Source organism: Artibeus jamaicensis, unplaced genomic scaffold (genome assembly GCF_021234435.1).
Source record: "Artibeus jamaicensis isolate MK-2021 breed Jamaican fruit bat unplaced genomic scaffold, CSHL_Jam_final contig_354, whole genome shotgun sequence".
NCBI classification, from domain to species: Eukaryota; Metazoa; Chordata; class Mammalia; order Chiroptera; family Phyllostomidae; genus Artibeus; species Artibeus jamaicensis.
Window position 1 is genome coordinate 15813503 of NW_026521803.1, and position 25315 is coordinate 15838817.

The 25315-nt window shown below is 35.0% G+C and overlaps 1 protein-coding gene across 1 annotated transcript in view; it reads left to right on the plus strand.

The window, feature by feature from the left end:
* Positions 1 to 1098: 1098 nt before the first annotated feature.
* Positions 1099 to 25315, plus strand: part of LOC119057865 (desmoglein-1-like) — a 43406-nt gene continuing 19189 nt past the window's right edge. The window contains exons 1-10 of the mRNA XM_037156800.2: positions 1099 to 1184; positions 1289 to 1335; positions 8023 to 8206; positions 17222 to 17257; positions 17521 to 17652; positions 18839 to 18994; positions 20649 to 20793; positions 21482 to 21648; positions 23642 to 23776; positions 24080 to 24265. Of these exons, the coding sequence (XP_037012695.2) occupies positions 8162 to 8206; positions 17222 to 17257; positions 17521 to 17652; positions 18839 to 18994; positions 20649 to 20793; positions 21482 to 21648; positions 23642 to 23776; positions 24080 to 24265 (1002 nt within the window). The 5' untranslated portion in view covers positions 1099 to 1184; positions 1289 to 1335; positions 8023 to 8161. The remainder of the gene's footprint in view (positions 1185 to 1288; positions 1336 to 8022; positions 8207 to 17221; positions 17258 to 17520; positions 17653 to 18838; positions 18995 to 20648; positions 20794 to 21481; positions 21649 to 23641; positions 23777 to 24079; positions 24266 to 25315) is intronic.

The following is a 25315-nucleotide window of genomic DNA, read 5'->3' on the forward strand; positions in this document are numbered from 1 at the left end:
GAAGAGGGTATAGATGCCGGGCATGCCTACAAGGGAACAGCGCATCTAATGAGTGCTAGAGAAGAATATGGCTGCAGAGAAACAGAATAGTAAGAGCCAGGTTATTAGGAAAGAAATCAGGAGAATGTTTTACTCTTCTTATTTTCCTCATGTCTTCAGTATAGTTTTGGAAGCTTTTCATGTCAACATTCTTCATTTGATTTAGATTACATTGGTCCAAACTGGTTCTACCACTTCTTGGAAGGACTTTTTTCTGGCTGTCTTTTTTTTTCTTGCTGACTTTTCTCTCCCTCTCCCAAACAAATGTAAGTATGCAAATTGCCTCTTCAGATATTTTCATGTCTTTCTCTTCATGCTCCCCTAAGTGATTTCCTCCACTTTGCAATTTCAATGTCACCTTCAAACTGACAACTTTCACATACATAACTCCAATCCCATCTCTATATTTGTCTTCAAGTGGACATTTAGTATTAACTCATTTCTCAAAGGCCAATATGAAGCCTAAAATATCTTCACATGTTGTTGTATAGTAAAGGCCTGCTAATGATAAATACAGAGATGGATGAGAAGAATGCAAAATCAGACATACAATTTCTTTTCCAATATACAGATTTTTGTAAATTATTCCAGAAAAGTTCTATGCATATATAAAAATCTATGTAGACAAAATATATTTTTACACAAAGTATATGCACACTGTTTTACATTGTGGTATTAAATTTACTGTAATTTGTACTGCTTTCCAGACAAGTATATTAGGATCTGTCTCACTTTTTGATTCCACTATACAAACGTGCCCTAACTGATTTAATAGATTCTTCTCTGACAGACATTTAGATTAGCATTTTTCACTAGTATAACAATAGTAAAAACTTTTCCTTTCATGTTCATATTTAATTAGTTGTATCTGATATATCTGGGGCTAAATTGAGAGAATAGAAATTGTTATATCAAAGTGTGTGCATACTTAACGTTTTTGGTAGCTATTGTGAAATTGCCTTCCCAAAACATTGCACCAACTTTCACATCCACATTTAGGCAAAATGATGATTTCCTATTTTCCTACTTCCTCCACAGCAATGGGTGTTATCTATGGGTGTTTTTATTATCAAACGCTAATCTAATGTGTGAAATATTTTAACCTGTATTTGTTGTATTTAGGTATATATCTAATTCTGACTAAGGTTGGGCATCTTTTCTTCCGTTTATTAACTATTCTACGTCTTTTCAAGTAAAAGATCTCTTTAAGTCATTTGGCTATTTATATCTTTCTGACTTTTTTTTACAGATGCAAGAGCTCATTACATATTATGGGAATGGAACTTTGTTACACATGTAAGAAAATCTTTTTTCTAACTTACCATCTTTCCCCGCCCTTTGGTTATACTTGTTTGCTATGTACACATTTTGATTCTTATTCTTCTAAAATTCATTAATTCTTTATTTGTTCTGGATTTAGGTAGACATTCTCAACTTCCAAGTACTTACATTTTTACTCAGTTCTTTTCTTCTGTGATGAGCTTCCTTTACATTTAAATCTTTTCTCCATCTAAATTTGTTTTCTGACATTAGCAGTATGTTAATTTTGTTCTAAATATCTAGCAACATGCTCAACACCGTCTTTTGAATTATGTACAGTTTTCTCACTGACCTGAAAATCCACCTGTATTTCAGACTAGCATTCTTTTCTTAACTGTATATTAAATCTGTTCTGTATTCTTTAACCTATGTCATTGATCTTTTGATTCCTTTTCCATTAACAAAGTGTGTTCATTACTGTGGCATTAAGTTTAAACCTTGTCAGGTTAGACTTCACTTATTACTATATTTTTCACATATTAGAATTTTAGTTTCTATTTTTGATTACTTGTTATTCCATGTGAATATAAAATTATTTTATCAAGTTCTGTAGAAAGGAATGTGAAGAGTTTCTGTATCATATTGGGTCTTTCTGTATAAAAACAGACTATAACTTCCTATTTATTTATGTCTTCTTTATGTCCCTCAGCAAAGCTTAAATGTTGTAGAATGTAGGTTCTCCACATTTCTTCTCTGCTTCATTATGAAATAGCTTACATGCTACTGTAAACTGTTTTATTATAAATCTTTTATTATATTCCCTAACTAATAAGGCTATAGATTATTGAATTATGTTTATAAATTAGGTATTCAGCTGCCTTAATAAAATTTTGTGTCATTGATTTACTTAATTCTCTTAGAATTCTTATGGTGAAAGATACATGACCTCTGAATAGTCATAATTTGAAATATCTCCAACATTTATATTTGGTTATATTTACAGAAAAACATTAAGCAATATAATGGTGAAATTATATTTTTTATTTTAATAAAATGTGTTTACCATTTCACAGTAAGCATAATGATAGATTTTTATATGATACATAATTTTTATCTAGTTAATAACCATTCTGCTGCTTATATTTTATTTTCAATTAAAAATAGATAATAAACTATTTCAAACCTTTATAAAAAAACCTAGAGCAGCTATTTGAAAATTTGAGTTGTTATAAGAGTTAAATATTGTAATTAAACTTTCTAACATTGAACCACCTTACATGCCTAGAGACAGTTTCAATTGGTCTCCAAGTTCATCTTTCTCTCCCTAGTGTCTCTTCATGACAAAGTATCCATCACAAATTCTTTAAACACAACTGTGACTAGGTCAATAGCTTGCTCTGAACCTCACCATGGTTATCTGTCTGCCATAGAATACCATCCAAATTCCTCAGGAGGGCATTCAAAGTCCTCCACATTGTGTTAACTCATCAGCGCTGATACTTCTCACAAACCATACACTTAGGTCCAATCTGACTCTTTTTTGGTCTGAAAAAAACCACATTTCTCTGCCTTCTTTTTATCTATATCTTCATTTGTTGTGAATGTAGTCATCCTGAAAATTTCAAAATCTACTTATTCCATGAATTGTTGTCCAATGTTTTAATGTGGAAATTATTTCCCTTTTGCAGGGCTCATAAAGCACAATAGGCCTTTCCTATAGCACATACATCAGTGTGCCTTGTAGTAGAGAACTCATTCCTCCTTTGAGATGCAATCAAGAATACAATATTTGTAAAAAGAGAATCTTCTATTACATATTTTCAACTCTCTTGTCCACTAGCACAATCCCTAGTAGGGCTCAAAAAATGTTGGTGGAATTTAATTTTTAAAAACACAGTCAACAGCAGTTCCTGAAAATGATAAAGTAAACTTTTTATTTCTCTTAAAGATTTTGTTTTCAGAGAGATGGGAAGAGAAAGAGAAACAGAGGGAGAGAAATATCAATGCCTCTCTCATGGCCCCTACTGGGGACCTGGCCCACAACCCAGGCAAGTGCCCTCAGTGGGAGTTAAACCAGTGACTTTTTGGTTAGTAGGCCCATGCTCAATCCATTGAGCCACACCAACCAGGGCTAAACTTTTTTATTTCTTTATAAACTATATATATATATATATATATATATATATATATATATATATATCCTTCAAGGAAAAATACTCTAGACAGATATTTATCAATATCTAAAACTTATTGATAATAACATCATCAAAAGCAGACCCTTAGAAAATAAAAGTCAAAGGCAAAAAATCTTTAGACTGTAGAGGAGATTGCATTTTGTTTCTACCAGATATAGTAAATAATCTGAGGATATAGAAGCTGAAATATAAAGATATTTTGACCTGTGAAAAAATATGGAGTTATTAAGGTTTCTTGAGAAGAGGCACAGTAAGGAAAGCAATGTTTCAGAAACACTACTCTGGACAATGAACACAAAACGGATTTGGAGGGAAGAGTGACCGGTGCAGTTAGTAGTGCGGCACCAGGAGGAGAGAACACGAGCTGATTTATAGCAGCAGAAACGGAGACAGAAAGGCAAAGCTGAGACAAAATGATACAAAATTTGACAGTATAATGTGGGTTGATTTAGGTAAGCAACAAAGAAAAGAAGAAATTATGCATTTTAGAAGTTAATTTTATCATGTCATAAAGGTGTAACCTTCAGCAGTAGAGTAAGTCCTCACTTAACATCATTGATAGGTTCTGCAACCTTGAGGGAGATGATGTATAACAAAATCAACTTCACCATAGGCAACTTATAAGACAGTAGTTAAGTTTCTATAGCATTTCATCACCACTAACGAAATGACACTGAAATGAGCTTATTGTGTTGACCTTATTTGAGGACCTGCTGTATAAGATTTATTGAATGTCTCCTCCAACAACACTGGACTAAGGGTTCCCAAAGCACACTATGCATGCTTCCAGTTAGCAAGTTGGGAAAAAATCTGTTGTCTTTCTTATTTAGCTGAACTGAAGCCACTTGAGGGTGAGGACCAGGACATATCCACATTTATAACTCTGTCCCTAGCATAGTGCAAGGCACAAAGTAGGCCAAAGGAAACAATATTGTAGAACTGAAATGATGCTAATTTATTTTAAGTAATAAGAAGAACTTAACTTGCACTTGCAACTTAAAGAGTACACTTGGGGGTTAGCATATACATGTAGATGCGTGCGCAGGAAAGTCTTCCAGAGGGAGTTGTACTACTTCTATCCCAGTACACTTGTGCTACAGTGTTACCTCTTTAAGGGCAGAGTTCAAAATTCTTCTGAATGTTCCACTGTATCTATCACAGTAAATCAGGGGATGCTCAATTAGAATATTTTTTATTTTTAAGAGAATGCATAATAATGTTAGTCTTTTTCCTTACTCTTATTTTATCATTAAATAGTTAAGTATTAAAAGAGACTCCAATGTTCTTTATTCATAAGTGAGATATTCCTCATATGTGAATATTCTTTTTATGTAGAGAAAATGACCTCAAGATGTGATGCATTTAAACTCTTATTCTAGAGATGATTAGAGAAAAATAAAATTAATATTTTTCTTAAATCTGGTTTAAAAAGAAGAGTTAAACTGCAGGTTATTCTACTCAATTGTATATACAAAGTCTCTCTGAAAATAGGAAACTAAAACTATGGTAAATTTGATTATGAAAATCTATCTTTTCCTCAGTGATTAATTGCTTTAATTTTAGTGGTTACTTTCAGTCATCATGATTTCTATTCACATTCTTTAACTCAATCTTGTAGGTTCTTCTATTTCTGTTTATATTTTTCTTAACATATGTCCCTCGAATCTTTTCTATTTTTAAGATTTATGTTTATGTTTCACTTATGTTTAAACAAATTGTAGAACTAGGTTAGATTAGACAAATACATGAACAGAGGTTTACATATAGCATAAGTGCATACCCATGGAAATACGTGATCCATGCAATGGGTGCTGTGTAAATAAAGAGGGATGGAATTGCCAGTTACTTTTATTTGGCTCAAAAAATTCAAGATCAGTAGAATCCTTCACCTTCAGTGAAAGACGCTGATTATTTTGTATTTAAAGATGCCGTGACAGCATCTCAAGCTGTTAGCAAATGCAGAAATGGAGACACTTGAGATGACATTCAAGAGTTTGCACTGCCTTTTGATGCTCGTGAGAAAATCTGTTAGTTTTCCAGGGAAATTCCAAAGCGAAAATCACTCCAAATTTCATAAAATGTCCATGAAATGAGCACTGTTGGTATGTACATAGAGGCACACTTAAAAAACAAAATTCAAATAAAAACAGGGTGCCATGAGTCCAGATCAAAGAAGCAAACTTGAGTAGACCAAGTATGTGACAGTGTAGTGTGAACTCACAGATAATGTGGCTGGAAAATGTGAACAAGGAAAAGATAAAGATCTGTGTTTTAAAGTATCTTATTCCCTTAGCATTAGAGAATAGGATCAATAAAGAGTCAGGAAGGAGGACTGGACCAACCGAGATAATAGGACCACACAAAGAAAAGGGAACCAGGAGGTGCTGAGGGAAAACTGGAGCGAAGCTAGGTGCCCTTTGTAGAGAAAAGGAGTTGAGTGTATGAAGAACAGAAAGAGTTGGGACAAAAATGTTAGAAAATTAAATCATTCTGCAATATAGTAACTGCAGGCCACATGTAGTTATTCAGATTTAAATGAACTAAAATGAAATAAAGTTAAAAATTCATTCCCTCAGTCATGGCAGCCACTGTTGAATGCTCAGTAGGGTTAGTGGCTAACCTCATATTGGAGAGCACCGGGAGAGAACATTTCCACACCTCAGAGACTACTATGCGTTAGCACAGTACTAAGGACACTAAAATGAGTGGGAAGGAGAACACAGCAGAAGAAGAGGTGAAGGAGGAGGGGTGGTGCTTCAGAATCCCCCTGTCCCATTCATGCTTAATTCCTCATGTGACCAGTCAAGACAGCAGCTGCTCTGCAACAGCAGGGTCAGCCACACCCCCTCTCACAAAGGTGCTCAGAGGTTGCTGCTTTACCCACACTCAGGGTGTTGGGATCTTTGGAGCAGGGCATTGAGTCAGGGGTGGAGCCAAGGCTGGTGGTGGATGAAGAGGGCCTGTGCAGCCCCTGGTGCCATGCCCAGAATTCAAGGTCGGTAAAGCACTCACTTGGCTCTCAAAACCTGCAAGAGTAGGTTCCTTCACCTCTGGTGTCCAGTGAGTCTTCAGTCACTCATGGGCATGCAGTCCTCCTGCTCATATATTGCTCAGCCTAAGGCAGAGGGTGGCACTCACTTTTATCTTATTCCACTATGAAGAAATTCATAGAAATTTGTTCTGACCACCACCTTTTATTTTACTTATTCATATCAACCAATTCTAAGCATTCATATTCACTGCAAGTAAATGTAGGCAGCCTATCTCTTCCCTCTAAGCTCCATGAGGACTAGCATGACTACTCAAACCTCTGTGGAGTAACCTTTGTCACACATCTGCAGTGAATTGACAGCATTCTGTACAAGCTCTAGCCCTTAGATTATCCTTCCTTTTTAGAACATTTTTTAGTATTTTTTTTTGCTCAAAATCAACTTCTTATATAATCCAATAGGTCTTTTGTTCCAGACCCTTATTTCAAATCCCATAGACTTCCTACCACACACAATATTTATACCTGACATTAGGAGGTGAAGAGAACATATCCCAAGAACACTGTCAAATGCTGCCTGCCTTGTGGGAGTCACTATTTATTTCACAAACTCAGGGCTGCTCAGTTCCCCATTTGCATGTGTGGGCAGCCGTCTCTTCAGTGCTTCCCCATCTTCTAATTGGCACACTATCCTGATCCTTGGCTCTGTGCTTGGGAATCGTCACTGACTTTTAACCCACCTCACCTGAAGAGCAGCTTCTGTGTGTCTATTAGTATTTCAGGCACAGATTCTCATCTTAAAAATTATCAACAGGATTTTAATTGGAGGTTTTGATTGCTTACTTTTAATGTGATTTAGTGATATTTTAGTATGTTTTACCTTACTTGAAAAAGGCAAAACTTGAAAGAAAGAAAAATTGTTGGGGACAGAAGATAATCATTTAGAGCTAAAAACAGAGACTTCCCTGGACTTAGGCTGGTCTCTTAAAAGCAGAGGACCTTATGATTGTAAGTATCAGTGTTTCGCTTACATGAACAGATGTTTTTTAAAAATTTTTTTCACTGTTAACAGTAGCAGATTTTCTGTCTCATAAAGAACAACTTTGAAAATGACTGGATATTTCCTAACATCAATTGAAATGGAAAGTTTATAGTTTTCTACTGTGTCCTGTTTGCTTATGAGCATGGGCCAGATAATCCTCTTGGAATATTGTAAACTCACATCCAGACTCCACTTGCCTTTTAATATGGGAAGAACCTAAACAACCTGTGAATAGAGCTTACTGTGAGAAGCCCCTATCAATTCCAGCATTCTCTATACTCCTGACCATTTAAATGCCTGCCACTGAAAACCTTCAGTAAAAGAATGAATATGCCAGTAGCTACAGAGAGCTGCCTTCAGCCTGAAGAAGGGTGTGTCCCTATCTTTTAGCTGGAAGCGAGGATGATCTCGTCAAGCATCTTCATGAGACTAGCCCAAGTTTTTAGGGTGGGGATCTAGACTAGTTATACTTACCTTCAGTCTTTCTCCCTGCAAAGGCAGAAACACCTCGAAGCCTGCATGTAGAACATCTACTGAGAAGTTGCTTTAATCAGATATCAGCTGATTGGGGGAAAGAAAAAGAACAGAGAACGGACAGCACTCCCCTGGTCTTGGATGTAAGAGCACCCAGCAGCGATGGACTGGCGCTTTGGGACAGCTGCAGTGCTGTTCATTGTTCTGGTGAGTGGATTCTGTTAAAAACCCTGCATGATCACTCTCGTTGTCAACAACTGAGAACTTCTTGGAAAATGTTATTTAGCGTTATTTCTAATATAAACCCATTACAATTTATGTTGATGACAATGTGATTTTATGAACTAGATTTTTAGTGTTTCTCTTTAATTAAAGACTTGAGATCATACTAATGCATCAGTGTCAGTTCATCAGGTGACGCCTGTGACATCAAAGTCTTTGCTATGTCATTCTGAGAAAATATAAAATTTGGGGGAGCATTTCACTCTTTAATAGCACTTTGTTGTTCAAATTCTCTTTTGCAGTTGGGCCTTTAATGTAATAAAATAGGTGTGTCCTGATTTTTAACTTAGACATTTTTATACTCTTTTGGTATCTTTGCTGGTAGATCTACTACAGTTTTTAAAACATAAGAATAGGATCCATATAAACTAAAATCAGCAATTTGTGACTGGCCTCACTATCAAGAAAGCCTCATTGGTTCTATATGTGCCTGAGATCCCCATCACTAATATGGACAGTCCCACATTGCTAAACTCTGAATTTATTCAAAACGGTCTTTTTATTTCAAAAAAGTGGTGGTATGGTAGGTTTATAAATGACATAGTAAGTGAAAGAATAGCCATAATTAAGAAGTGTAATTATTACAATACTGGTTCTTATTAATAGAAAATCAGTTATGACTATGATATACAAGTTGCACAGTAATTATCAGACATATGTAATAAAAAGTCATATCATTTTCCCCCTTTCACATGATCAGTTTTCTCTTTTGAAAGTTAATACTGAGTGCAGCACCTGTGTGTTGCATCAGTTTCACTCATACCACAAGTTTCTGAACCGCAGTCTCCCGAACAGTAAAGTTAGTGTGATCCAAAGAAGCAAGTGCCAGTTAAATTGTGATCCAATCTGACAGGATGCATGTAGTGCTGTGGTTCACATTTGTTTCTACTTGCTTAAGTTTTAACTGGATTGTTGGGTTTCTACAATAACAAGTTAGATCTTTGACTCAAGATTAGTTTTAATTCAGCTTATTAATTAAGACACATCATAACCAGTGGATTTAGTTATAAATGAGCATTGATAAGCTGGCAACTTTAGTTCTATGTTGCCCTTTAAACATGAGCTCTAGTCTGTGACTTTCTAATGGAGCTTTAGGATCAGTTGATATCATAACTTGGGATGTGGCAGGGATTAATGAGCATCATGCAGCTTGTCTTTTGAATAGAGGAGCATGTGTATATTGTGAAATGAAAACATACTTTTATTTATTTTTAAAAATTTTTTTAAAATATATTTTATTGATTATGCCATTAAAGTTCTATTTCCCCCTTCATTAAATTTGATCTATTTAGGCCTATAATAGTTACAGTTGAATAAATAAATAAATTTATTTATTCAGATGCTTATGTACATTCATAAGCCTATAAGATACCCTATTTGATTATATTTATGATCATTTTTATTTGCATCCTATACAACTTCTTTAAACAGCCATTTTCCAATTAGTCATTCTTTAGTAAGATGTATCATTTTATCAAAATCCTGTATCCTTAGTGAACTTTCTCTCTTCATACACAGGTGTCTGGGCATTTGTACTATATTTTCTGAGTCTGGATAGGTTTCTTTTGTGTGAATTGTTTGTTTATTTCTCTTTGCCATATTTTACTTTAGAATGAATCACAAGTTTCTCATATGCCTTATGAAAATTATTTCTCAAAGAACTTTTCTATTATCAATTCAAATATTTCATTTTTATATTATTATAACACTTTTGTAAAACATTTCACTCTCTAAGGTTTGGAAAACCATAATTTATTTTCACTAATGATTTAACCATTTGGGATAAATGTTTTTTGGAGTGGTGTATTCTATTTTTGCTTCAAAATACTTTTATTCCCCTGAAAGATAACCACCACTATAGAAGACTCTCACTTACCTTTCTGCTACTCTCACTGTGAATGTTTGCTTTTATAAAAAAAAAGAGAGAGAGAGAGAGAGAAAAATTCATGTAAAACCTTTATATTCTTCTCTTCTCGAAGTTGATAAATAAAAAACTACAGTAGGGAGCATAGTTGGACAATTTTGAATACCTTTAAGACATTTAAACTGGTAATACCTTTAATGCCAATCCATTTATTTGAGAGCTGGCAGTCATCTATTGCAAATATGTTGTGTAGTCTGCTCAATATCCTAAAGGTATAAACCTTGTTCAAATTAGTGGGTTAGAGCTTGGAGAATAAAAATGAAGAAGCAGCTTTTACAGTGGCCCATATTGTCACAGAATTATCCCATTTAGACAAGTCTTTGGAAAAAATAGCTTATACCTGTTATAACATAGCAAGACAAATAAATGTTATTTGATCTGCATTAATTTTTGCACTTTTTTGTTTCCATAAAATTAGTGTATGGGGGACTATTATAAGCTAGGGAACAATGCTACTTATGCACCAAGTACAAGAAGTCTCTGTGAATGTTTGTGACAATGGTGTGAGGCATGTCATTGTCACTGCGCGTAAGTGAAAGTGGAACCAGTAGACTTTTTATAGTTCTAATGATTTCTAAAACTTATTTGTAACTTTGTCAGTTCCAATGAGTAAAATCAACATACTTTCAAGGTACTTTTTCTAGAGAGCAAACTTCTGCAGCAAAGAACTCAAATAGATTTATCTTTATCTAGTACCAAAGGTGATCCAATTTCTTTAGTGCATCATATCAGCCTAGCTTCTTCTATTTTCATGGTTAATATTTTCTTTCTCAAAAAGGCCTGTGACCACCTGATAAACTAAGTCCACACTTTGAACTTAGCTGAAATTATTTATTATTTAAGCAGAAGTTTATTAGAGTATTCTCAGCACTTGGATAAAAATACACAAAAATAATACAGGTGCAGGCAAAAGTAGGTTTACAGTCATGAATAAGTTAAGCACAGAGTTTATTCTTGTATTATTAATTATTAATTCTTGTATTATTTATTTGTATTAAAATGGTAAAAATACTTGTTATCACCCCCGTATACACTTTATTACATACTTCATCAACTTATTTGAAATGGACATCTTAAATTTTCATATTTGTGTTCACTGATGATGGAAGAAAGAATTAACAAACAACTAATGATTTCTGGGGCACATACTATAATGATATATAAATAAATATTAGTATTTCAGTAAATATTTTATAAAAATGGAAACAGTATTTCTTCACCTGTTCAGTAAAATTTATAAATTGTAGTTAAGCAAAATCATTTCCATTTACATGGGGCTTTTAACTGTAGATTTCACGGCACAGTTAAGACCAGCATCTTCTACAAATTTCATGAAAATGGACAATACACATTTATCATCATTTAATTGGTTTCCATTGCCACTGAGTAAAACACTTTGTTATGCCTGAACTAGGCTTTAAAACAGCCCCAAGCACCAAAAATCACTGCCTTGATAGATCTGAAGACTTGGCCCCAAAGGGACAAGACACACCTATATAACAAGGCTCATGTATCCAGAAAAACAACACTCTTGTCTATACCCAGAGCACTGAACCTCTGATGATTCTTCACCATGCATTCTTCAAGGAAATTGTTGCTGAATGCTCCCATGTCCTAACAGTTATCACCTAATGTGCAAGCAGGAGGTGTGCTTGGCAATGCAATGAGATTCACTTTGTTCCCACCAGTGAGGGAGCACCCATACAGCATGCTGGGTCATCCACTCTTGCTGACAATGTTTGGCATGCAGTTTCCTTTAACAGACTTGGGTGGGTCAAAATCATTTAAATACTGTTGGCTGCTGATCGTGCCCTCCACTGGTCTGTGAGAATAGAGCTCAGTCCTTTACACTTGTCCAATGAAAAACCACATCCCCACAAATTAATGGCTGCCTGTTGCTCATAAAACTACTTGACTATAAGTTATTGGAGGGCAGGTTCTGTCTTATTTGCATTTGTATTTTTCATAGCACATTGCACCAATGCAAGATTACTCAGTAGGTACCTAATCACACAACATGGAGGCATCAGAAGGGAATTTTTGTAAAGTTTATATTTTCCCTCCCCTACACACTCTAAAAATTGTCAAGGTGTTAAACAGGAAAATAATCATGTTGAGTTTCCCTAACACTTATTTTTATGATATAGTATTACACTAACTTTACATGTCACCTAAGGCTTAGTCATTTAAAGGTTTTATTACAGCCTTGGATCTACATATATACATCAATATATAATTGTCAAATAAATAAACCAATGAACAAACAAGAGAAGTCAACCTATCAAGAAGTAAACTGCAGACTGCTAGCTTTTATGCAAGTAATAAAGAGGAAATACAAAAGAGGTTCTTTAAGAGAAGCAATGTTTTATATTTAGCCTTGTCTCAAGTTCATTCTTGTGATGTCTATAACACTTAAATACATTAGAAAGGGATACTTCACAAAAAAAGTCAAGACCATTATTGTTACAGTAAAGAAATGTAAAACTCAATATTAAAAGAAAAGAACTAAAAATAATATAATTATTGATTCATTGAAATTAGCATTTGATCCTGTATCCTGTGGTTGTTGGGTTTTGCTTTTAGAAATGTATATATGTGGATTAGCTTCTAAAATATAGATGATGGCAATTGTCTTTGTTTGTTCACTTCAAGTGATTATTCAGTGCTATCCAAATTTTAGCACTAAAAGTGGTTTTAGTCTCATGTACAAAAGAGGACAGAGTACTTAACCCAATGCCCATAGCCAGGGAGCAAGAGATTGAGAAGTACTTACTGTGCTTAACTACTCTCCTATTTATCTCTAATAAATCTCATTGATGGCATCCACAGAGTGTATTCCCAAATTATTTTGGAATCAACATTGCTCCCCTAAATACCAGAAAACAATTTTACCCTTACTCAAGTTCTGGATCATGCAGTGCAATGACCTTCGATTTCCCTGTCCTAATTGATTGATTTTAATCTCCATCCTTTCACTCTTCCTTACCCTCTGTCTTCAAAGCCCTTTCTCTCTGCTGCTTCACTCCTACTCATCACATACCTCCAGCAAGTACTTTCTCAACCTCTCCTGTATCCAATCAAAATCTCCTTTCTCCTCCTTCTCTGCCTTCAAAATCCACACCTCCTTCTCCCCAAATATCTCCTTGTATACTCTATCTGATTCTACTATCACTTCTGTTTCCTTATATCAACAAATTTCTCAAAAAAGTGGTATCTTTATGTCCTCTTTTCCTCCATCTTGTTCCCCACTCCTTGTCAGTCAGGAAGAGCCTGTTCCATCCAACTGAAAGCATACTTTTGAAAGTTACAGTTAAGTTCAGTGGTCCTCAGGATTCACCCTGTTCAACTTGTGTATATCATCTGACATTGTTCACAGTCTGGTCTGTCTTTCAATTCTCCTTCCTTTGACACCCATGACATTGCATTATGTTTTCCTCCCATTTCTTTGGCCATTTCTTTTCTCTCTTTTGCTGTTTCTTGTTTATTGTCATGGTTCCTAGTTATATAAATGCAGGAATTCCCCTGGTTTCATTCTCAGCCATGGGCCATTTCTTTCCTGTGTTCTCCACTTCAGGGATCTCAAATTCTCCCATGATTCCAACCTTTCTACCCAAGTGGGTGTCTCTCAAATCTGTGTATCAGGCCTAAACATTTGGTCATGGTGCTGACACATATTTCCAATTCGTAAACATCTTCACCAGGCATTGTTCTGGTACCCCAAACTGGATGTGTTCTAACCTACTTAATTGTGCTTCTGCCTTGCTCCTGATCTCCTAGTTTATAACTGCAGTGGTTTCAGATTCACCCTCTCGTCACACCCACACACCGCTTGTCCTCAAACCTGTCAGTTTCAACCCAGCTCTATCTCTCTATGCATCTTTCCCAGTCTCTTCTCTGAACTGATGTGATGCAGAAATCCAACTGCTTGTTGCCTATAATCATGGCCTCTTCTACCACTTCCAACGATTGTCATCAGAGGCTTCATTAAAATCTACAACTTTATCATGTCTTTCTCATCATCAAGAAACTTCAGTATTTTCCTACTGCACAGAGATTTGATGTTAGAATTCAAAAAGTAACTGTATGAAATCCAGTTAATGCCTATCATTTTATGAATGAGAAAACTAAAGCTAAGAGAATGTAGGTAGCACATTGGACATTTTCTGAGTCTGCATAATGCTCCTTGAATCTCATTATTTTGCCTTAAATGTCAAAGAATGACTTTGTTTTAGATTTATTTTTACACTCTAAGCAAAAGGCAATATGGATATGTCAGCATAACATATTTTTAAGAATATCTGGCAGTTTTTTAATTGCTAATCCAATTGAGTACCCTACTGTACAGTGAAACCTACTTGGTCTTCTGCCTGAGTTGCCTCTCATGGCAAAAAGAATGACCCAGTTTCATAAAGTGAAGAGGTTAGTGGCCTCTGGCAGGGTTCTCCAAACAAACAGTGGTGCTGACAGTTCAGTGTGGTGAGGGAAGTGCAAGAGAGAGGAGAGATGAATATGCAGTCCTGTAGCCATGAAGAATAGGCTTCCACACAGACAAACCCCACCTCCAACACCCACAAATGAGAGCAGTAAGTGCTCATGAGTTCATGGTAGAAAAAAAGCACACAGGTGAATTAACATCTTTCAACTCTGCACCCAAGTGATACTCTACAATAATATTTCATTTACTTGTCCAAATCATTTTGTCCATTTGTTTTTCTTCCTCTCCCTCCCCCAGTATGACTGTTGCTGTTGTTGTTATTGTATGTGAACATTCCTATTCACAAAGATAATATGAGATTAGATTAAAGCTGGAATTTATTTTTGAATTCTCAAAATTGTACTGTCACTTCTTTGTAGTATATTTTATTTAGCAATTTACATAAATAGGCTATCTTGTTTGTCCTTCATTGTAAAACATGCACCTCAAGAACAAGTTTAGGCTGAATTATATTGGATCGTATTTAATCATTAATATTGAAACCTCAATTTCCTCATCTGTAAAATTAAGATAACTATAGTATTGACCATGTGTACTTGTGAAAATTAAATGAATGGATTTCTGTAAACATATTGTCTAGTACTTGGTCATCATTTGCTGAATTGTAGTGGTGATAATGATAATGATTAACATTAAATACATACCATGAGTATATAACTCTTATAATAAAATATTATCTGTTTAAATTACTCATATTGACCATAATACACATTTTATTAAATTATCAATTAAGACAATTTTTTTAAAACTATGTACTTAGACATTAAAGTTTATTTTAATTTAATGATGTAATTAAAACTCACTATAAAAGTTATTTAGTATATTTTGAAATCACTACTAGTATTTTAAAAAGATTTTATTTATTTACTTTTAGAGAGAGGGGAAAGGAGGGAGAAAGAGTGGGTGAGAAACATCAGTGTGTGGTTGCCTTTTGAACACCCCCTACTGGGAACCTAGGGCACAACCCAGGCATGAGCCCCAACTGGGACTCAAACCAGCAACCCTTTGGCTCACAAGTCAGCACTCAATCCACTGAGCCACACAAGCCAGGGCAATTTGTAGCCTTTTTAAAGTGCAAATTCTAATTTTTCTGAATCCTCACCTGTGAACACCGTCATAGATTTTAGAGAAAGGGGACAGGAGGGAAAAAGAGAGGAAGAGAAACATCAGTACAAGAAAGAATAATCAATTGGTTGCCTTTTGTGTGCACCCTGAGCAGGGACCCAACCTGAAACCTAGGCATGTGCCCTGAGAATTGAACCCATGACCTTTGGTTTGGGAGATGATGCCAAACCATCTGAGCCACACTGGCCAGAGTGCAGTCCATAATTTAATTTTTTTAGTAAAACAGGTAAAGCCTATTTACAATAATAGTTTTTATATTTCACAATTCTAAAAATAATTCAGGTAGGTATTAAAAATGTCTTGTTCAGGGAGAAATAAAAACTAAAGACTCATACTGTATTAATTCTAAGTGTATTTTAAACTTAATAAATGCAAACTAGCCTTCAAATCCACACTTAATTTTTGGATAGATGTTTCACAATGTCTTAAGTGTGTTGACATATTAAAATTAATACACAAGTCTTTGTGTTTTTGAAAAATGACTTTGGTTTTTAGAAAAAAATAAGTTAAATTATTCTGATTAACACTATAAATGATATATAAAAGTCAAGACCAGAGCTGAGCTGAAAGCAGTGAGAACTGTACTTGACCAGCTCACTTATTTAATGCAAGAGACACAACTAACGGAGTTACTTACGCTGCAATTAGTCCCTGCTCTCTGAAGTGTCTTCTCCTTGCTTTGGAAGGAAGCATTTACATAATCGACTTTCTTTAGTGTCAACACTGAAATATCGAATGTGAGCTCATTTATACACAAAGAAAATTATTTGTTTTTATTTTAGAACTTTATATTCTCATATTTCAAGGCAAGTAAAAAATCATCTTAAGATTTTCAAGAATGTTAGAACATAATTCACTTAGCATTGGAAAGTGAAGAAGCAAATATTTTGAAGCTTTTTGGATACTCTCTGCTTCATATTTTTTCTTCATCCCAAAATATATTTTCTACTTTCATCTGAGTCTACTCAGGAGCTAAAACTGCAGTCAAAAGTTTGAGCATCATAACTTATTGCTGAATATCGCTAAATATCTTCAGCTCTTCAGGTACAGGATTTACTAAGAGAACCCGATTTTCCAACAACCCGCATTCCCACTGGGTTCTAACTTATATTACCCTCCCTCACACAATTATGAGTAGCTGCATATGCTAAGGATGAAAAAAAGTTTAAAAAGTATTGTGAGAAAAAAAGAAGAGCAAAATCGAAAAGTAAAAATTAAAAGAAAAAGAATTGTTAGCATCGTTATCAGACCTGAGAGATAAACCAGATCCACCTGCTATCTAGACTGAGAAAATAATTTTAATGACTCAGATTGCTTGATTTTTTAATGATTTGTTCATGTAAATTATAAAGTGTTCATTTAAAAATTAAATATTGTGTTTATTGTGTTTTTATAGGTGGTGGTGGAAGTTAACAGTGAATTTCAAATTCAGGTAATGTATAGAAATTTTATTTTTTCAATTTAAAAATAAGAAAAATCATTCAAAAGTAACAACATATCCCAGCCCCCTCCAAAAAAATTCATTCTTATAAGTAAAGTTAATGTTTTGCTGAAATTAGTAGAATTTTGAAATTACCAATCTTACCAAGTAAGCATCCTTTCTGCCATTGCAATTACCCCTCCTACCAATTTTTAGTGGAACATGAATTATGAATAGAAGCTAATAGGTACCATTATTTACCCTGCCCATTCAAGGTAAGGGATTATAACACTAAAAATGGCACCATCAAGTGGCATTCAATCAAAAGGCAAAAGCGTGAATGGATCAAGTTCGCTGCAGCCTGTCGTGAAGGAGAAGACAACTCAAAGAGGAACCCAATAGCCAAGGTCAGTCTCAACTCCAAAACGTGAAGTCAAAAATTAAATGGATGAAGTTAAAGTTTCAAAACAACCTGTCTTTTAAATATTTTATGAACATATCTCACTGAGAAGTTATGATATAAAACAGAACAATACTCATTCAGGTTTGGAAAACTGAAGCCATTAGAAGGATAAATTAAGATTTTTAGGCACTCACATAGACAGTTAAACACTGACTCACCTTACTGGTGAAATTAATACACATGATCCTGTGTTACCCTAAACTCTAGATTTTTAAATTATAATGATTTAAGTAATGAATCTACCACTCAGCACATTTAGAGGAACTATTTCAATGCATGCTCTTTCTACCTCATAATCTATTAGAATTAAATTCCTGCTTTTGGTTTGTTTAAGAACATTCAAAATATACCCTCTTTTGTAACCATTTTTCTTTGTATATCTTTGTACACATGCATGCACACTCAGAAACACATGCCCACACACCGATTCACTTCTATACGAATATATATATGTATGTATGTACATTGATACACATTCAAACATAACACTTTCACATAGAGATAACCAAGAGACACCCTCATACAATAATTTGTTTCAAAAAACCATCCAGGTTTCTATAACCATTTATATAATGTGGTCTGCTTACTTTCCTGCTAAAATATTCTCTCCATTTTCAAAATTAAGAGCTTCTACACACAGTCAAACATCGTTTTCTACCTACATAAATCCACCTCAATCTTCTAAAGCACTTAAAAAATGTTTTTGAATTGCAAGATCAAAGTTAATTTATTAACAACTGCTTGACTCCTTAAAATGACAAGGAGTTCCATAGCTGACACCTAGTGCTAGCATAGAGCCTGAAAATAATATGATCATATCGTAAATGACGAGGGAATGAATGAATACATAAATAATTTAAGCAATTAGATGAGTTAGGGTGATATTTTACTCTTTTATTTTCTGGTAGAAATACATTGGATTTCTTCTATTACATTAACAGTTACCACTGAAAACGCTAGAGCTGTAACTACATCATTTGTCTAGTAAAATAATTCTCTACCCTCAGAATTTCCCCCAAAATAACGGGCACAGAACATTTAACACTTCTAAAAAAAGACAGCAATTACGTATCAAATATAACAGACTTATTTTGCATCCTGTAATATTTTCAAATGTGCTCTTTCTGCAGATTCATTCAGATTGTGCGGCCAACCAGCAAGTCACATACCACATCTCTGGAGTAGGAATTGATCAACCACCTTATGGAATCTTCGTTGTCAATCAGAAAACCGGTGAAATCAACATAACATCTATAGTTGATCGAGAAGTCACTCCATTTTTCATTGTAAGTGGGTGCAGTGTCAATATACAAGCATATGTTCAGGCCTAAATTACTTTGGCATTACCTCAAGCTCAGCTCATGCTGCACTTCGTTTCAAGAGTGTCAGTATAGGTGTTTTTGATTGTCTCTTAATTCTTGAGCAGCTGTGACCCAGAGACACACAGAGAAGGCTGAGAGGCAGATGAGTGTTTTGCTTAAGTGCCTTAGCAAAAATGCTAACCTTGGTCTGGCCTCAGTGGCAGGCTAGAGCATTTGCATGGAAGGGCAAGTACTCAACCTTTCCTTCTTTTTCTTTAATCCAGTTGAGAATGTTGGTCTCTGGTAACTCCAATGCCAAGTGATGATTCTATAGCTACTGCAGGAGCCTTCTCTGAGTGAAGGCACTTTAGGATAAAATGCACGTTGCTCAAGGTCAGCTGAGCCCAGGATGTGCCTTGGAAAGACTTAGTTCCTCTTTAACAGAATCTTACTCTATTCCTTACAGTAGCTGTGACCCAGCTTAAGTGCTCACTCTTCCAACCCTTAACTTCATTCCTGTTTTAAGCAGCTGACCTCATGCCAAATTCATGAAAAAATCTAAGTTTCTCTGCTCCAAACTCCAACAATTAATTCGCTCCATCTGCCCAGAAATGTTCTATGTTAAATCCAAAAGCAAGATGAACTTTCTGTGTTTTTAATGTATCTTGAGAGTTTCTATCGTCCATAATTACCTGGTATTCAAGAACCTTATTCTATCATCTTCGCCTTTTCATGTTTCTTCTGCCTGCTCTGTAGGTTACTTCTAACATGGTCTACACTTGTTAATACTTAAAATTAAAAATAAAGAAATAAAGAAAACCTTTTTTTCACTGTATAATTTCTTCTATTAAAACATCTTCAATCCATCCCCAAAATTACCTCCAAAAATAGCCTTGCTGCTTTCACTCATACAGCTTGTCTTTATTCTTAAGACAATTTTCATTCTTTAGTCTTCTATTCCAAATTAATATTCCTGCCTCATTTTCCATGATGTTGTCCTACAAACTCTCTTCATCAGCATGCAGCCCACTAGATCTTGTTAAAGCACAGTGCATTTTGTATGAAATATACCAAGTAGATATAATAATATACATTATATTATACTCCTGTGCACACCTAATAATAATGATAATACAAACACCCATGTAGCCACAACCTACTGAAGAGTGCTTGCTGTTTCTTTGAAGCCTCCATGTGACACTCCTTCACCACAGCCTGACCCGAATAGTCCCTATTCCTAATTTCAAACACTGAGTTTTCATTACTTTGTTTCTTGCTCACATGAATCCCTTTGCCTGGAACACCAAGCCAATTATCAGCTCCACCTATCAAAATTCTCTTTCAAGATCTACCTCAATGATTACATCCTCCTGTGATATCATGATGTTTTTGTTTTCCTTTTGTAACTGATCATGCTACCTTTTCTCAAATGGAATTTTTTTCACTTTTACCTCCACTTACTGATTTTAAGTACTGTTTGTGCTTACACTCCAGTAGGAAGTAAAGTCCTATATTTTATTTAGTTGTATAGCCCATTCTCTTTCATTTAGTAGAATGTGAATATTCTCCGTATAGTTCCTAAACAAATTAAAGATGTAATATTTTTGAATTATGTAATTATTCTTCTTTTATTTTCCAGATCTACTGCCGGGCTGTAAATGCTCAAGGCCAAGATTTAGAAAGAATTCTTGAGCTCAGAGTTAGGGTCTTGGATATAAATGACAATCCTCCCGTGTTTTCTATGTCTACATTTCTAGGACAAATAGAAGAAAACTCTAATGCAAGTAAGTAACCAACTTTATTAAGTGAATAAGCACATATTGGCTTCTAGCTATGTCTTCATCAAAACAGCCTATAGAATTAATGGTAAAGATGAAAATAGGACAGAGTATGTAGTTAAACATGCTTCTCTTTAAACCTTCCAGTTACCTGGCACTAAACTAGGGACTATACAAAACAGAACAATAATATATATTTACTGAGTACACATTATTCAGTAGAAAGTGTATATGATTTTATTTTGTTAAGCTGTTTAATTCTCTCATGAACTCAAAGAGGATAGTACTACTGTCATCCCCCTTTACAGATGTGGACTGAGGCCAAGGTCATATATCAAGAAAGGGCTATAAAATTGAGACACTGTTGGTCTGGCCTTACTATTATTTTGTTTCACCATAGCTACCTAAAAAGAAAAGCATTATATTAGAATAAGAAATGGAAAGGCAAAATAAAACATTTCTCTGTTTTCTAACTATCAGCAATATCTAGGTTCTTGGTAAAAGGTGATGTTTTGTCAATGCAAAGGTATGGAGAGGAGCTGATATATGACTATGTTAGAGAAGGAGAAAGAAAAATGGTAGAGTGCACATCATATGAACCAACTAACCCTAACACCTTGTTGAAAAAGTCATATACTGTATTATAACAAAAATGCAAACTGTCCAACCGCAATCAATTTTCCTCATATTCTAGATACGCTGGTGATGAGACTCAATGCTACTGATGCGGATGAACCCAATAATCTGAACTCGAAAATAGCCTTCAAGATCATAAGCCAGGAACCTTCTGATTCACCCATGTTTATTATCAACAGATACACTGGAGAAATTCGAACAATGAATAATTTTCTAGACAGAGAGGTAATTACTTTTTTAAAATGAGTTGTTAGTTCATGTGAATTGATTCTAAAGAGTATGTAAGAAAGAAAAAAGGAAACTATACTTTTAATTTTTATATGCATAATCTTTTCACATAATGGCATTGACATAAAAATCTCTTTCAAATGAAGATACGGGGATTCCTCACATACATTTTATAACATCATTTTTATTTTAATTTTACTTAGGATTTGCCTCAAATTAAGAAAACTATATTCTGAGAGTACACAAAATATGTTTTCAGTGTTTTGCTATTTTATCTCCCACCTTGGAGAGTCACAATGCATGAACATGGCTGATGCTCCAAGAATTTTTATAGGCTAAGCAACTTCGTCTTTCTCTAACACAGTGTATTTTAAGTTCCTTCCCTTTCTCCAATGGTCCTCATCCTTTTTTAATTTATTTCTCTTTTTTTTTTCCCTATTATTCCCCCATTATTTTCATAACTTTCTTTGATAATGAGAAAATCTTTTACTTCTTGTGTTGCACCCACTGATGGCCCACTGACTCCTTTGGGAAATGAATCACAAAAACAGAATGATGGTTAAAAATTAAGTAACATCCAGATCAGTGTTTTCATTGACAAATAAGAAAACAATTAGTGTTTGTTGTCAGATTATAATCAGCATTCCATGTTTTCTATCATAGAATGCTGGTCTCATAACTTAATGTAAAAATATCAACTTTCCATTATTATTAATATTAATAGAATATAGCTGACCTGTATGTTTTGTAGGGGTATGAATGAGGAAGTTTTATTTTCTAATTAATACTCTTATTAAATTAATTTTAATCAATACAGTTATTTGTTTTTTTTAGGATTTTATTTATTTACTCTTAGAGAGAGGGAAGGGAGGAAGAAAGAGAGAGAGAGAAACAGCAATGTGTCAGAGATACACTGATCACTTGTCTCTCACGTGCCCCCTACCCAGGACCCGGCCCGCAGTTCAGGCTTGTGCCTCGACTGGGAATCGAACATGCGAGTCTTCAGCTCACAAGCTTTCACTCAATCCACTGAGCCACAGCAGCCAGGACTCAATACAGTTATTTAAAAATGACAGTCTCCTGTTAATGATCTAAAAGTTTAGGATAAATCAGATTATATTTACAGTTCTTAATGATCCAAATGACATCAGTTTCTAGGTTACCTATATTTCCTTTTGTACTTATTTAAACACTACAATTAGAGGAAATTGACTAATTAGCTGTTCCTTAAACTTTCTTAATTAAAAAACCCAGTGAAAATTCTTTAATATCAAAAGAGTTTTATTGGTGAAGAGCTAGAAGAGAAAAGGAACTCTGCATTTGCTGGAATGCCACCAGAGCGCATATTCTTACCCCGGGGTCCCAGCAGAGACCTCTAGATGTCTCTAAGTATGAATCCTCTAAGATTACATCACAGTTTCAAATGAGAATGCAGCTGAGCATGCTTCTTGAAGAACAGTCATAGCCCTCCTAAAAATTCACTAGCTTTACTAGCTTCTAAAAATTTAAGCATCATTTAGCAGAATCAAGAAGACACATCATCAATTATTCCACTGCCACAACCTGCCACCACCACCCCAAAAGTGCAAACCATTTTTATCTCTTTATTTTTTCTACAATAAAGGCCTGGTTGTCAAAGGTATGGAATTCTTACTCCAAGAATCTTGATAAACTATGATCTCTCTCCTACTGATCATCTTGACCCACTTTACTCTTCATAAACATTTTCAAATATGAGCATAGAATAAAAATGAGGAATTTAAGAAATTTTGCTGTTATAAAATGAGGCTGGATAAATATTTTAGGGACTAGAAGTGACAACTTTCAAGTCGATTCATGAGAAGTTTATGAATTGTCAACAATCTGTATTACCCTTATCACTACCATAGATTTAAGTAATTGTGGAGCCAACATTTTAAAAGAACTTTGCATGAGACCGAATCAGGACTGTCTGAGTCAACTGTGCTGTGCTTTGTGATCTGTGTTTCAGCAATACGGCCAATATTCTCTTGCCGTGAGAGGCTCAGACCGAGATGGCGGGGCAGATGGCATGTCAGCAGAGTGTGAGTGCAGCATTAAAATCCTCGATGTCAATGACAACATCCCCTACATGGAACTGCCTTCAGTAAGTATTTGTCTTTGAAATTAATAATTTTTCACTCACCACATTCTAACATCTGTTTGAATATTCCTACTCATAGATGTATCTGTTATCCTTAGTCACATACAACCCAAATGTAGACTCATACTTTGTCCGGGATGTTTATGTAAGGCAAAGGGAGAAAATATTTGAACAATGAAAAGTCTGACTATAAATGCAGATCTTTTTTCTGAATAATGATTAACCATAAACTTTCGATATAAGCCTAGCATGGTTCTCTGATTCACATAGTTTGTATTAATTTTTTTTTCTTTCTTCTTGTTTCAGCGTTCCTTAGTAATCGATGAAAATGCTCTGTATTCAGATTTGCTCCAAATTACAGTCATTGATTTGGATGAGGAATTCTCAGCTAACTGGATGGCAGTAATTTTCTTCATCTCTGGAAATGAGGGAAATTGGTTTGCAATAGATATGAATGAAAGAACAAACGTGGGAACTTTAAAGGTTGTTAAGGTATGGTATCATTAACCTAAATATATTTTTCTCCTTATCTTTTTGCAAATGTTAATTTTAAAATAAAATGGTAAGATTTTACAAACTTGAGTGTGTGAAAAAAAATCCTGTTTTAAAATGGCATATGAAATAGAGCTTTTACATACAGAGTATTTTTGCTTATATAATTTTCTGAAAACAGGCACTGAATTCTAACTCATAACACTTGTATCTATATATGATCTACCACTGGTCATATGAATTTTAAGAATTTTTAAACATGAGAGGTATTTAATGCTAACAACAAAGTATAATCAATCATTAAGGTTTTGTTTTAGAATATTAAGAAAAACATTTTTAATCAGATTTAAGATTAGTCTTTAAAAAATGTGTCTGTGTCAACATTATGTGACAACTGTTATGCACTAAGAATATTCATCACATAAATGAAAGTTCTTTATCCCTCCAGTGTCTTTTTATAAAATTTAGTAGCTGTAACTGTAGAATCACATTCCCATCTCCTTGTGGCTGCTGACCCAACTTTCTTATGACATAAATGCACCAGAGATTCGGTCCAAGTCCCTAGAGCTCTCCTGTGCCCCCTCACACTAGTGATGCACCACATTCCCCTGCAGCAGCATTTCCTCTGAGAGATGAGGGGCAAGGTCGGGCCCCTAGGGAGCTGGGAGGGAAAGTTCCACCCTGTGCTGCAGGACCTACCCAGTCTGTGTGGATATTCGTGAAAGCTGTACATGGACTGTACGTGGTGTGCGCACTGTGGACCTTTATAGTAAAATGGAATTCCTTTCCCACTCTTTCCTTCCTTCAGAATAGTCCTCAGAAACAGACTCCTAAGGAATTCTGTCCTCCTAGCAGTGTGTGATCACTTGTTTCATGTCTTCATAAAGCGTCAGCACGTCTACAGCTTCCCTTTAGTGAGGCCATGAGCAGAGGCTTTGGGCTGCTCCTCACAGCATCCCTGCCATAGGTGATATGCCCACATAACAGATAAACGCATTGGGGTTCAGCGAGAGCACTAACCTGCTGGAGGTCTCATCACTAGTGAGTGGT